Below are 15,520 nucleotides of genomic sequence, written 5' to 3'. Positions count from 1 at the left end.
GAAAAGGCGTATCGCCTTGACTTCGTCACCAATAAAGACGATTATGGAAAAAAATTTTGCTTGGAGTTCACGCGAGACAGAAGTGAAATTTCTGGCTTATTATATTATTAGGTATAGGAAAAGTAATTCTCTTTGGCTGAGGTCACAGATCAAATCTATATATAAGTATGCGAGTGTGCAAGTACGCAAGTATGCTAGTATGCACGAGTGCAATTATCCAAGTGTACAGTACGCAAGTGTGAAAGTGTGCCAGCATGCAATTTTTCAAGTGTAAAGTATGCAAGTATCCAAAGTATGCAATTGTGCAAGTATGCAAGTATGCGAGTGTTCAAGTATGCAAGTATGCAATTATGAAATTGTGCAAGCATGCAGCGTGTGCAAGTATGCTGCGTCATTTCTACCTCTCCCCTGCCGTCTCCTCCGCTACCGGTTCCCCAACCAAGTACCTAACTATTCCACTCATGCGATCGTACTTTTCGTAACGTTCGTAAATTGTATCCCTCTCAGCAAAGAAGTTTCGCTTCAATAAATAAATAAAATTAATGAATGCAAGAGAGCTATCGGAATAATTGTACAGGAAAATACCTTTATTTTTAGTAGCGACAAGAAAATGAAATAACTAACTCGATGTGTGAGAAAGAGCCTTAATGTGGTTGTCAGTTTTTTCGTAGACAAACATCATAACGTGATTCATTGCGAGTGACAGCGGGAAAATGGGTACCACTGGAACTTATTTTGATAACTGTCGGAATTAAGACACTTTATAACAGTCCAGTGTAGCTGACCCATACACTTTTCAATTCTTGTTTTCTTCAACGGCGTGGCTTTCTACTTTTTTTTGCTTCTATAATTTGGTGTTTCCCCCGCATGATTTTGATTGAATTCATATAATAATTGTGTATGATTTTCATACAAATATTTATCATTTCAAAAGAAATTAATTTTAAAATATTTTAAAGGCCGATTTATATTTTAACGAATAGTCAGCCTTTATTCACATCGAAATACAGTTTGGAATTAACAACTTGTATATAATATAAGGCAACATTTTTTTGCGAGTAAATGTCATATACTAAAAAAAAAGATGTTTCACAAGTTTTTTTTATATTTAATACATCATAATACTGACTTATGAACTACCCGGAAGAAAAAATAAAGAACAAATATTTACGAGTATGTTATTTAGGTATATCTGTGCAACAGACTCCAACCTAACCTATCTTTTTTACTTTTACAATAGAAGGAACAAATTCGGAAGATGCACGAACGAGAATTATTTGGGCGTCTGACTCGGGGTCAATGAACAGCAGGTTCCCCAATCACGAAACTGCAGAATTCGGGTGCGTGACTGAGGACGAGTGAATCTTGCAGGCTGCCGCCGCGCCAGTGTTGCCAATTGCCTCGCGCGCGTTGGTGACGCGGGCGCTTAGTTACGCGACGCGGAAGTTGCATCGAATTTTTTCGTGCCGCGACGTTGGCGATATGTCAACGCGTCAGCGTTACGACATACATTTCCGGCTCGCTCGACTCTGCACGCCGACGCTACGTTCAAGCCGAGCACACCGCTTCACCGTTCAAAATTCTCACCTGCAATTTACGAAGAACTTTGGTTACAAATTATCAAGGGATCTTCCTACATTTACTGATAACTTCGTAAATTCACTTACTTTGAACATAATTCTTCGACGATAACCTTGGTATATTAACAAAACGTTGAAAAACTGAACTCGGAATTCGGAATATCCAGTAGTTTCTTCTAATATGTATTTATTAATCTGAAATAACAAAGAACCCTTAGTTTATTTGAAGTGCATATTCGTTGAAAAATACGTAAATCTTCTGTAATTTCTAACAGTATCGTTTTCTTCACTTCACGAAAGATGTTAAAATTTTTCGCCAAACTGTAGTCTTTTTTTGTTTTATTTTTCAAGACAAACTAATAAAAAATAAAAGGCTAGTTTGAAATTAATTCTTGGCTTTGATAACCAATCATCTATAATTTGTCTCAACTGCACAATGTATTTCTTTTAAAAGCTTCAAGCAATACTACAGAGTTACTCTTGTGACTCAGTGATAAGAATGGGGGAGGTTATCATTACTTAAGAATAATCGGGTATGGGATTAAACCCAGCTAGGATATGATGCATGCTGGGCGAAGCGACACAAATGCCAACTTTCGCAACAAAAAGTGACAAAATGCTCAATATTAATGGGTGTTTAACTAAGTTAAATAACTCACAAAAGTGAATCATCGATCAAGTAGGTTCGATATAAAGTGCTGAAAAGAAGCAAGTCCCTCCAAATGAGCACATTTAAAGCACGGAGTACTTTGAGAATTTTCGCCAACGCAAAACATAAACCCGAGCTTCAGTATAGCGTACTTAAAAATTTAATAAAAATATATTTAATGCAAATTTCATTTAAAAATAGGTACGAAATTTGATGTAGGTTTAGATATTCGTTAGATAGGTATGATATGAAAACTAAGATTTTAAAAATAAGGAATTTTGTATACAAAAAAGTTTAAACGCTGTTATTTTTCAGAACCTAAGTAAACATTTTGTGGTGTCAAACAATACTGATTAGAGTAATATTTATTTTTAGGAGGCGTTTTGAATATTTTAGTGCAACTGTGTGTGTTTGAACTCTCACGTTAATTAAACTCCATATAGGCCTGCAAAAAAAAAACAGCGTAAATTTGATGCATACATACATTAAAATAATAACACTCTTTATAATTATGAATTAAATATACAAACTGGGGAATTTTCCGAAAGGAGCATTATTTGTTTGAAACGTCATGCAGTTGCTCGGACCAGCTGCTTATCCCGACAATACAGGATGTGTCGAAAACTGTATCGTCATCTCAGCAGCTGCACACACTACCTCCATGTATACGATGCAGAAATTAAGGTTTGGTTGCGGCAATAATCGATGAGTTTAATTGAAAGTTTAAATGTGTTGGAATTTAGTACATAGGAAGAGCTATAAAGAAATTAACTACGTGCGAGAACATGGGTTCGAAACTATGAGGTGGCAGTTTCAGTTGCGCTTCCTGTCCGGGCGATCGTAAAGCCGTTTTAGTAAAAATATTTTCGGGAGAAATTCAGTTTGTAGCGAAGATTAAATTGTTTAAATCGATGTTCGTGTTCTTTGTGAAATGATCCTGTGTTATTGGGGTGAAAATGGACGATGATTGTGATGCCAGCGAGCCAATGAAGGGTGTGCGGAATTCGGACAGGGATATAAACAAGGGGTGCCAACGTCTGCCTGATGCCACGTTGACCGTGTGAAGAAGCTGATTTCATTTCATCACGTGGTCCACGCTATTTTGGTTAGACGCCCAAAACATTGGCTGCGGGAACCTTTTCGAAAGACTTTATTTTATGGACGTGGCTGTATTTAACGACGTTAAGATTCTAATTCATACTAACCATCATCCGAGGCCCAGCATCATTTCCGCAGTGTTTCGGGCGTTGCGATATGGCGCCGGGCGAGGTGAAACAAAAAGTGACTTCAACTAAGTCACGTCACTCCGTCTCCTGACTATTCCTGACTCCGCGGATACGAAACCCCGGGGCCCGTTGCGCCGGCAGCGGACGAGGCGTGACGAAGATCGTGGTCCGTGGTTGGTCATTGGTCGCTCCCGCCCGCCTGTCACGGGTGGCGTGACAAACACGGTTTGCGGTCGCCGCTCCGCGCAACAACGTGGAAGTCGTCAGGATGAATGAAATAAGGCTCAACGATCCGAGGTCATTGTCGACGACGAAGGGCGATGAGATAGACAAAAGTGTACACAAAAAATATATATTTCTGTACTTTTTCAAAAACTTTCTTTGGAAACAAGTTTGTAATACTTCAAGAAATATATTCTAACTTTGTAGAACACATGGCTATGGTTACGTTTTCACATATTAAATAATTTTTTTCCAGATAAAACTGAGAATTTATTACGAAAAATGGTGCATTATTTTGTATTAAAATTGGTGTTTCATTAAAACATAAAATTTTTAATTGATAATCGAATATTCATAAATTTGTTTCATTCTTATTATGTGCACAGTTAATACTGGTAAGTTATTCAAGGAACGGTTCACAAATAACTTTAACTATTGGAGGCACTGGGACAACACAAAGCATACATGTCCAGGCAAGAATCCGAAACGATTATTACTGCGAACAGGATTTTGTAGTGATACAATTCACGTAAATGTACAAATTTAACAATATCCGTAATTTTACATAATTATTTCTGTTCCATTTACATAACAATTACAATGTATAGATGCTACGTTAAAAGCGAATTCATTTCACTTCAGGCTAGACTCAACTTACCATATACAGTGGAGACTTTTTGTTCCATAACGAGGTCACGTCCTTTGGCGGGTTAAAAGTGATTGGTAGGACCATGTACTTTTTGACAAAAATATTTCCATCCCAGTTGTGTGTTAAAACTTTGTAGAATTGTCTGTGATTGGTGGTTGGCGGGATTTATTTCCGGTACATGTCTATTGTCAGCACACCAATCACAGCCATCCAGTGCGGAAGCAAACGCGTCCTGAATGGCCCGGCCGAATAGGACAATGACTTCTCTTGCAGAAAGCCGCCAGACACGAGGAAACAATAGCTAGGGCATGCATACCTTATTGCAGTCTAACTAGCGATCATACTATTTACGAAAAATACATGCCTTCAGTGATTGGTAGAGACCGGAAATATTTATGGATTAATTTCGTGATAATATGTTTAAATTCAAATAATTATACCTTTGTATTGCTTCTGCAATTGATTCGTTTTTAATCTGAAGAACTATAGGCCAGTTAGAGACTCTCAATCAAAGAAGTTATTCTACCACAAGTTACCCACTTCAGGCGTCTACACGTTAACAGCGAATTAACAAGTGACGTTTGCCCAACTATGCACATGATGGTGGAGTCTATCCTAAAAGTCATTGAATTTATTGAAATTTATTATTAATTATTTTACATTTTCGTTAGTTTTTTTAATGTAATACGTTTTACTTATTTTTTTGTTTCATAATTAATTTTAAAGTGTTGGTTTTATTTATTTATTTTTTCAAGGTAATTGAAATATTTTTATTGATTTGGTGGGCACGTATAATAATACTATTAATATTTAGATACTATAATATATTAAATACTTTGTCACAAAAAAGAAATAATTTATATATTAAGATCGTATTATAATATCATATAGGCCTAAATATAATTATTTTTTTCAGTCCCTTGTGATCAGGGTCCCATAAGGGAGTGCCAAGAGCACTGCAGTCCAATCATCAGAGAAGGAGTTTTATTTGGGCTTCAAGTCCGCGAGAAAAAAAAATCGTGTCTATAAATGGAGAACTGATGGACTGAACAGGGGGGGAAAACATGAATAAAACCATCACAACGTTTCCACGCTAGCCCAATAATCCTTGTTCGACCCCACCGGGAATCGAACCCGGACCACCTTGGTGAGAGAAGCAAATGCTTGGAGACCGGAAAATTTCATGTATTAATTTCGCTTATGTGTAGAGACCGGAAAAATTCGCGGGATCATTTCACGATATGCTATAATTAAAACAACTGTATCTTTATATTGCTTCTCGGATTGGCTCACAGTTTATCTGAAGGACTTTCAGCCAATGAAAAACCTTCAACCAAAAAAGTATCGAATCGCAAGCGTCCCAGTTGACAGGTGTCACTAGTCAATAGCCAATGAGCAGGTGGCATTTGCCTGAGTGTGTAGGGGATTGTGGAGTCTATCCTAGATGTCATCGAAATCGCGAATTTTTCCAGTCTCTACTTATGTGCTAAAACGACTAATTCTGCTATTGGCTCAGTTTATTGGCCTACGATATACCACACATGAAAAAAAAAAGAAGAAGCGTAGACTCACAAGACTACCCAGTCGAGTCGTCTCACAAGGAAACAGCCAATGAACAGGTGGCATTCACCTGAGCAAGCAGAGGATTGTGGAAGCCACTCTGGAGGTCAACGAACCCGCGAATTATTCCAGGCCCTACACTTAATCCGACCACTTTTTTTTTTAATGTTGGGCCCATTGGTACAAAAGCAGCTTCATAAACTAATGCATCACTTTTCCCAACCTTTACAATATTGCGAATGGTAACAGCGTACATGGAGTTAGGAATTGTCAGACATGCCGTTGACGTAGTTGAAGTCACTTCACATCACGTCATCGCCACATCACAACACCCCCACAACATTGTGGGAACGGTGCTTATGTTGTTCAATTAGTAAAGACCGGAAAATTTCGCGGATTCAATGAGCTCTAGGTTAGCCTTCACTTTTCTCTGCATTTCTCAAGCAAATCCAGATGCTCATTGGTAGAGACCGGAAAAATTCGCGAATTCATTTCGCGATAGGCTAAAATACAAATAGTTATACCTCAGTGCTGCCTCTGTTATTGGCTCACAACTGAACTGGATGAATCTGGGCCAATGAGAAACACCCAACCAAAGCTTTATCTAATCACAGGCGGCTACGTTGGGACGTCTCACAAGACAGCAGCCAATGAGTGGGTGGCATTTGACCGAGTGTACGTAGAACTATGGAGTTCATCCTGGAGGTCATTGAACCCGCGAATTTTTCCGGTCTCTACTCATTGGCCGCTGACTGGCGAGGCGTCTCTATATGGTAGCCTATGGTTCGATGCTTCTTTGGTTAATAATCGCTCACTAGCCCAGAGACCTCCAGTTAAACTGCGAGCCAACAGCGGAACCGGCGGAATGGAACATGTATTTGAGTTTCAACCCATCGCGAAAAATTGAACGATTTTTTTTCCATTTCTATATTAATAAGTTCAAGTAACAATTTCCGTCGTTAGACAAAGTCACTTCTCCTGAAGTTCAGTGTTTTGAAACACTGCACCTCACCCGATTTTACATTTTTTTGACGTGACAACGTCTAATAAATCGATTAACGCCGGCTGCACGCACGAAAAAGTGTCCCGTTACGCACATGGTCCCGTTACGCTGTGTCCCGTTACGCTCATTGTACGCAAGCGCCGCATCTATCTCTCTTCCACTCGATTGGAACAACCATCGATTTGACTTTTTCGAGGCACATTAAACTTGAAACACTCACATTCGTTTCCTACTTTTCCTATCATCGTCCTATCCTAAACAGAATAACACAGATTGGAAGAAGTTAAATAGCAAACATGTATAAAAGTTATAGTTAATATAATATCTTCGTTAAAGTAATAAACATATTTGAATTAATGAGTGCAAATAAAAGTTAATTTATCAATAATTAAATTGTAGATTTCATTTCACTCCTTCTTTGTATCCATACAAAATAGTGATAATTCAATAAAAATGATTACATTTTATTCATAAAAGTATGCAATCATTTCATCAATATTTTGTTATGACGTTGTCACGTTAAACTATCGTCCGTAAACCGACTTTACAGACAACCAATTTTTTTTTGTGTCCTGTCCCGCTAACATGGCGCAGACCATCAGCTCAACAACACGTGTCTCCGCGGGGTGATGCTTGCGTGGCAGTCTCCTGTCAGCTGGCGAAACGCGACGGAACTCCGCTTCGTTCAACGCTTTTCGGAACACGCCTGCGCAGCGAAGGTGTGTACGTACATAAAATTTCTAAATTATAAATTTAATTGATGTAAACTCAATATCGATTTATATAAATCACAAAGATAAAATTTTACCAACTATTGGTAGAGACTGGAAAAAATTCGCGCTTTGTATGACCTCTAGGATAGACTCCACAATCCCCTTACACACTCGGGCAATGCCACCTGCTCATTGGCTATTGACTAGTGACACCTGTCAACTGGGACGCTTGCGTTCGATACTTTTTTGGTTGAAGGTGTGTCATTGGCTCAAAGTCCTTCAGATAAACTGTGAGCCAATCAGAGAAGCGATATAAAGGTACAGTTGTTTGTATTATAGCATATCTTGAAATGAATCCGCGAATTTTTCCGGTCTCTAACTATTGGTAGGGGTACAAAAATTTCCTGCATTCAATAAGTCGCAAGTTAGAATTCAAACCCTCCACACTCTGGCATTGTGTTCATGATTGGACCGCAGTTATTTTGACACGCCCCTCTGCGACCAGTGCCTATTAACAAGGATAAAAACAATTCTCGCTAAGAAATCAACCAATTCGGAAAGCAAACATGGGCTGAGCAAACCTATTACTTTGAATTCTACCCTGAGGTCAGACGAATTTGCGAAATTTCCGGGTCTCTAATTATTTATTTAATAAAATATAACTTAATATTCATGAACGCCCCCAAGTTATACACTTTTTGTTTACAATTGCATACAAATTAAAAACAAATACTTGTAAACTTTCAGAATTAAATTGTTAGCTATTCTCCTGTCTTTCAGACATTCAAGTTGCTTCTTGAGTATGAAAAGACGAATTAAAAAAAAACTACCGCGGGTTCTGCGTGTTTAAAAATCTTGAATCATCAGTGCATTAATCAAACAGTGTTTTATTTAAATAAGTTGTTTAGAACTTAAATAAAGTTGAAAAAATTCGCTTATCTTTACATATAAACACCGCAAAGGTCATTGCAAAAGTTTTTTTTTAATTAGGTACAAATTTTACTCTACTATACCAAATAATTTACACGACCCTTATTTATAACTATTAAAACGTCTAGAAATTTGTTCGCAGTTAGTTCTTACGCTGCAAAAATGGTCGGCAGGAAAATAAAACATTCATAATAATGGCTTGGTGTGAAACGCTGAAAACCTGGCGTATCAAAAGCTAAATACATTTTTGGTGGTCATTTTCTTGCGTTTACATATTATTTGTGTGATATTTCTTTAGAATTTGTTAATTTATACGTGCCCTAAGTTGATCAATTCACAGTAATAAATAAGTACACAGAAGAAAAAAATCGTGGAAGCAGTTGAATGTTTCATCCACCGACTATGTTCACATTATTACTAAACGATAGCGCCACAAACCCCTCAAAGTCCACAAGAATGCAAGGCAAGGAAGCGAGTGATTTGTCCGTTCCGGTCACACTTTAGTCCGTCGACGTCACGCATCCAGCCAAGCGATTAAAACTTGGCTTCATCCGTTCGGCAGAATAGTTTCCCAAACAAGTGCTGCCAATAACCTACGTGTTTCTCTCTCTGAACGACCTACACAAACACCGCAGGCTTGTACCCTGGTAAATATTCACTGACACGGCCAAAAACATAGATGTAATCCATCCGACCGACCGTCCGTAAAACGTTAAGAGCTTGCCAAGCTTTCGACGGACGGACGCTACAGGTCACGTGAACGACGGACGGATCACGGACGGATGGAAGGAGGCGACGGGCTATTGATATTCCGCCTTTCGTCTGAATGATCCTTTAGAAGGTATTAGAAAACATCCCGTACTAAGTGAGTGGAAAATTGGGAGAGCGAGCTAGAATAGGTTTAGGTAGCTCTAAAGGACACAGATGACGCGCGCGGAAGTCTAATGCTTCTGCATGGCCGATAAATTTGCTAAATAATTCCAGCTTAACTGAAGGCTTGTTCGAATTGTACGATTCTAGATTTGGCATGTTTATTTTCGCCCACTTTTGACCACGCAATCTACTAAGCTCGATACTAATTTGAAAATAAAAGAATTAAAAAAATAATCGAGAAAAATAATAATCTCCGAAAAAAACCACAGTTAAAATATAAATAGCATTCCTTCCCTGTCAATGAGTTTTTTTTTTTTTAACTAAGCTATGTGCATACAAACTATCGTAATAGAATACTCAGTGTTTATATATTTATCTCTAAAATAATTAAAGTGATCTTATATTTGCCGTTATTTTTATTTGACGTGTTGAATATAGGTTTGGCTCGTCCGTATTTGGTATTTTAAAGTATTTTTTATAAATATTTGAAATTATTTATTTTTATTTATTTAATTGCTTGTATTTCTTTTTTATTCAATAAGTTTCTCGAATGGTGTTCTATAGCATGGTTTGAATTTTTTGTATTAAATTTACAATTTCCTTTTTGTAATGTGTAACAACACGAGAAAACTGTAAACCAGCATAAAGCTGAAGTTTGTTTGTGTATAAATAATTAAGTTAAAAGACCGGCCACGTGTCAAAGTCACGTGAAACCGCCAGACATGCGCGCGCAGTATCTGTCACGTGACTGTTTCGGAAAATGCCCAATCCTCAGTGTTAAACAACAAATATTCGTGAAATTTTACGGTTTATTTTTTGTCACACAATTTTTTTAAGTGAATCATCACACTATCAAAAACATAAATTTTAATTAGGTTATTTTATTTTACAGAAAATAAATGTGTACTAATAATAATTTTGTACAGCAACGACGCTGTAAACACGTTTGTGACGTCACCGCATCAACTCAGAGTAACGCTTATTTGTAACCTCTTTGGCATGTCACCCCGGAAGCCGCAAGGGGAAGGAAGAGAAATAAAAAACAAAACAAGGTCGTTCACTCACCTCTGATAGTGCTGGGCATATCACCTGCCGGTCACGCGCCCTTCTTGCGAGGGCGAAAAAACTGGCGTATCCCTTCCCGCTCATGCGAGGAAACACTCGCGCACGCACTATTTTTTCTTTCCTTCGCGCACCCGCGGAAGAGTCCAGGGGTTCGACACCACAGCGTCCCGCGATTTCGTGGAACCACGCGGCGGTCCCTCCGCTAAGCTTCGTGGAAGCGAACGGGGATGTCGAGAGGGAAATATGGTCGGGGGGGAGAGGGGGAGGGGATTTCGGTTCGACGTTTCGGCAAGGCCGGCGCGCGCTGCTATCCTGAGGTCAACGACCACTTGTTCTTCCGTCGCAGGGCCGAAGCGCAGCAGTGCTTGATTTTACACTTGTGTCCACAGAAAGTCAAGCAACATAACATTTGGAACACCGTGTGTGACGACCGTACCTCGCAAGTGCTATTTACATAACGTGGGTTAGGACAAAATTTTTTTTCGTAAAAACACCGCCACCAGTAAAAAAAAAAAGTACGAAGACGAATATTCACAACACCATAGTAAAGTTTTGATAATTACATAGTACTATTACAGACCCACCGCAAATTAATAAAATAATACAGCTTGAAGTACACACTACACACAAAAAATTTTTTTTTTTCTAAACTAAATTAAGGAAGGGGCTCCGAAATATCGAAGCACACCTTCGTCCTACCCAACATACTAACTGTCCAGACAAAACTAAGCCATCCACTAATGCTTCTCCTCTTCACCCTCTCCCCCTCCCCGTTCCGCTGTTCCTCTGTGACTCTCCCTACCTTTCTATTCCCCACCCCCTCTTCTACTCCTTGGGCTTGGTCGCGGAGAAAAAAACTTCCTAAAAACTTGCTTGCCTCTTGAACTTGACTGCACGCGGGTCGGGTGTAGGAAGGAAAAAAAAAGCCACCACTCCCACCACCCCGTTTCCCTCCCTTTACAAGCCGTTATTGTCTTTCTTCTCTCTCGCTCGCCGGCACTCTTCCCCTTGCCATCCCCACCCTACCGCAGGACCACCCCTCCCCGAATACACGACACACCTCCTCTTCCTGTTCCTGCTCGCCGCGCCGCGCACCAAGTACCGAGGAACGTCTGTCGGCAACCGCAAGGAATTTGCATGCGGCCAGAAGAGAGGGCGAAACAAAATAAAAAATTACAAAAGAAGAGTGGACTGTGGGAGTGATGTAGGGGGAGAGAATGGGTAGGGGGAGTGGGGTGAAAAAAAAACGCATCGAGGGTCGGCCGGGGTCCACCTTTGCTTTCATCAACAACTTCTTTCTAGTGTCAAGAAACTCCGCGGAGCGCGAGGCGGCGACGGTGCTGCCATCGTGCGGCGGTGGCGTCAACTAGCAACTAGCACCTCCGCGGACGTGAGCGCCAAAGGAGGGGAGGAGCTGCAGGAGCGGGAGAGGGAGTTGAGGGGGGGAAGCGCCGGCATAGCAGCTCGGTCGTTGAACCCTCCTGGAGAAAGAGGAACGGTTTGTTTATATCCGGCAAGGAGGCAAGAGTCGGCGCATGCGCCTAGGCAACGGGGCACAGCTGTGGCCGGTTTCCGTGCGTGCGCTCGCGCGGGTAGGGGAGTGGGCGGGTTGGAGTGGTGGGGGGACTCGCAGGGGAAGTAGGGGAGGCAACAAGTGGCTACCGCGCACGCACAGGTGACGAGCGCAAGCAGAGGCTACTTGCTGACACTGACCAACCCCTCCACCCGCACGCTGCATTGCATAATTAGCGAGGCAGGGTAGTGACCCCTTCGTATCGGCCGTCTGCACACCCCCCTCCAACCCTTCACCCACACTTTAATTAACTCCCACGTAGCACGAACCGGGAAGAAAGTGCCAGAAATTTATTCAGGGAAGGACCACTAAATTTTGATAAGCCGCGAAGTTACCGATGTAAATGTGCTGCAGAAAGAGGTGACAGTAATGAAATGTACATTCTTAAATTTAATACAGTACTGGTATTAAAAAGCAAATCTGAATTATCTCTGGGTTCAATGTGCTATGGACCTGGAAAAAAAAGAAGCAATGCTTTCGTCTAACCACGTACAAAACCATACATGGTAAACGATTAAATTTTGTCAGATTAGCTACATTCTGGAAAGTAAGGGAGGTTTTACTTTGTCACGGAAAGTCAAGGAATTTACTTAAAATCCTAGAAAAAAAATCACGAAAATTCCCCAGTGATAGTAAATTTGGAGGAAAATATCATGCTCCAGTCTGCGTCACACCGACTGTAAAAGCATTTAGTTTCGGGTTTTTTTTTTTGTGCATAGTCATACACTCTATAAAATTGTGCATGCAAGGATCTGTTTAGACTGGTAAGCTATAGGGATGGTGGAGGCTGGGTTATCTCTATTTCTTTCATAAAACTACAAAGGATGTAAATTATTTAAAAATAAATAAATAAAAAAAAGACAAGGAAATTTGTAAATTTGCTCATGGAAAGTCGAGGCGAACTAAGGGAAATTTTTTGACAGATTTGTGTGAACACGAGCTATACCCGTCCTGTTAGTAGTGCCTCGAGACAGCAGCATGTAAAGCTGTACAGTGAGTTTGCATTCACCTGGAGCACGGATTGTCAAAATGCTCGAAATGTTTAGTTATTATATAGAGACCGGAAAAATTCACGGGTTAATGACCTCCAGGTTAGAATCCAAGTTCTTATGCACACTCGGGAAAATATTGCCTGTTCATTGGCTGCTGACTGGAGAGGCTCTCAACTGGGTACTTGTTATTCGATACTTCTTTGAACGATAGTCTCTAATGGGCCAACGGTCCTCCAGATTAACAGTGAACCAATAACATAAGCAGCCCAAAGTTTAATTGTTAGAAATTTAGTTTCATGAAACGAATCCGCGAATTTTTCCTTTCTCTATTAATAGATGAAGTAAATATTTAAGGCTTGAATGAACCTTAAGATCAAGGTCATTAGAGACGATCAGGTGAGAAGAGACGCTTGCGGGGGTTGAAGGAATAAACATTGGTGGACCTAGCTTATAATTTTGGAATGGACGGATGACCGAAATGTTATAAGTGGCATTGGCATAGGGTCCGGTAAAAAAATTCGCTGTTTCGATGATCTTCAGGACAGAGTACACAGTCCTCTTTTTTCTCGTGCAAATAACGCCAGTTCATTGGCTGTTGACTTGCGAGTCTTCTCAACTGGTTTTCCTGTGATTCGATAGTTCTTGGTTTGAGGGTTTCTCATTGGCCCAGAGTCGTCCAAATGAACAGTCAGCCAATAACTAAAGAAGCTTAAAGGTATTTTTCCGGTCTATAGGCATTCAATAACTTTTGGATAAATGGAGAGTTCGAATTTAAAAATAAAATAAAAATGAATTCCCCCCCCCCAAAGGGCAATTTAAAATCATTTCTGATGTCACGTCAACAGAAGTTAAATCACACAGTAGCACTATAGACACACACATACAGTATTACAATGCACCAACTTCAAAGGTCATGTGCTTCCTGGAATATATTATTTTTGTTATGACTCCAGTTTTTATGTTTTATATCTAGTGGTTTTTTTGGGGGGGAGGGTATATCGCTCCCATTGCCCCTCCCATAGGACCACCACTGGGAATAAAAAGGCGAGGAACACCCCGATAAAACCCACAGCCTCACGGAAACGACCGCAGCACTTGCGAGGGAAATGCAGGATTGATCCCGCCGAGAATTGAACCCAGGCTCGCCTTTATGCAGGGCAACTGAGCTTACCACTTAGGTTTTTTTAATTTTAATTTATTTAAAGTTTTTGTCTTGCTAGTAATTTTCCTTGCCAATGATGTAATTGTCTTGTCATACACGGGGAAAAAAAAAATCTGCACTGTTACAAAAGATTCCTTTAGAAACCAGTTACCAAGAAATAGTTTGTAATACTACAAGAGAGATATTGTAACTTTGTACGTCACATGGCTATGGTTATTTTTTTATACATGAAATACTTTTCAATGTAATACTGAGTATTTCTTACGAAAACTGGTGCATAATTTTATATTTTAATTTATGTTTCATTCAAGCATAATATGTTTAAACCATGGAAATTTAATCGAATATTAAATTATTGGCCCCCTCTGTTACCACATACCCGGCTTGTTAATATAAAAATATTATTTTGTGTACGATCGTTAGTTATAAGAAGTTTTATTTGTTCGAATTTTTACTACCTATTTGTTGATTTTTCTAAGACCATAAAATTGTGTCTATTATCAGTTTCACGCAGTTTGAGTCATTCTGAAAGGAAATTAAATACCAATTACTACTTCACATGAGAAACTATTATTTATATTAGTCAAGTCACTATTAATTACAAGGCATTCCATAAAATTGCGTGCTTTGCTTAAATAGAGCCAAAATATTTTATATTAAATTTTATTAAATATTAATTTTAAATTGTTTACAAAAAACCATTGAAACTTAGATTTTTTCTTACAGTTACGTCTCATTAGAGGTAAAAATCGAATATTATCAGTTGATTTTCTTGATGAAAAACAGGAAAATGTAATTCCAAATTATCATTCAGAATTTTATTTTCAAATAGAATGGTTCAGATAAATTAAATTTTTTTTTACATATTTTATAAAGTTGTGTCTAAAACTTTAGCATTCATGGCACTGATGGTTTTATAGTTTAGGGGCCCTTTAGAGTATAGAAGAAAATGCTTTCAATTAATGTTTATTTATCTGCTTGTAGTTTGTGTTAAAATTAACTACTTAAAATTTAATAGTATTTACCAACTATATATTACATCGAATATTAGTAAAAATAAATTGTTCTTAAATTTTAAAAGCCCATTTAAGCAAACATTTTTGATGTTAGTAACCTAAATTATTTAGCACCTATTTTGATTTAGTATGACTGTATACTCTTGATATTCAGTAAATTCGCAATTTAATAATACCAAATTATTTTATAAATAGTTTATACCACTTAAATAAGTGTTTAATAGTTTTCAGGATATCTAAGACTTATTTATTACTAAATCTTATCATGCATTGAGAGCATAAAATTATGTATTTAACAGCTTTGAAC

At 38.9% G+C, this 15,520-nt stretch overlaps 1 protein-coding gene across 1 annotated transcript in view; it reads right to left on the bottom strand.

The window, feature by feature from the left end:
* The window catches only part of LOC134528159 (probable nuclear hormone receptor HR3), a 428,545-nt gene extending 416,728 nt beyond the window's left edge, over nt 1-11,817 (bottom strand). The window contains exon 1 of the mRNA XM_063361509.1: nt 10,471-11,817. Within this exon, the coding sequence (XP_063217579.1) occupies nt 10,471-10,489 (19 nt within the window). The 5' untranslated portion in view covers nt 10,490-11,817. The remainder of the gene's footprint in view (nt 1-10,470) is intronic.
* Nucleotides 11,818-15,520: the final 3,703 nt, after the last annotated feature.

Source organism: Bacillus rossius, chromosome 1 (assembly GCF_032445375.1).
Source record: "Bacillus rossius redtenbacheri isolate Brsri chromosome 1, Brsri_v3, whole genome shotgun sequence".
In the NCBI taxonomy this organism is placed as follows: Eukaryota; Metazoa; Arthropoda; class Insecta; order Phasmatodea; family Bacillidae; genus Bacillus; species Bacillus rossius.
This window is presented reverse-complemented; position numbering and strand designations above follow the sequence as displayed.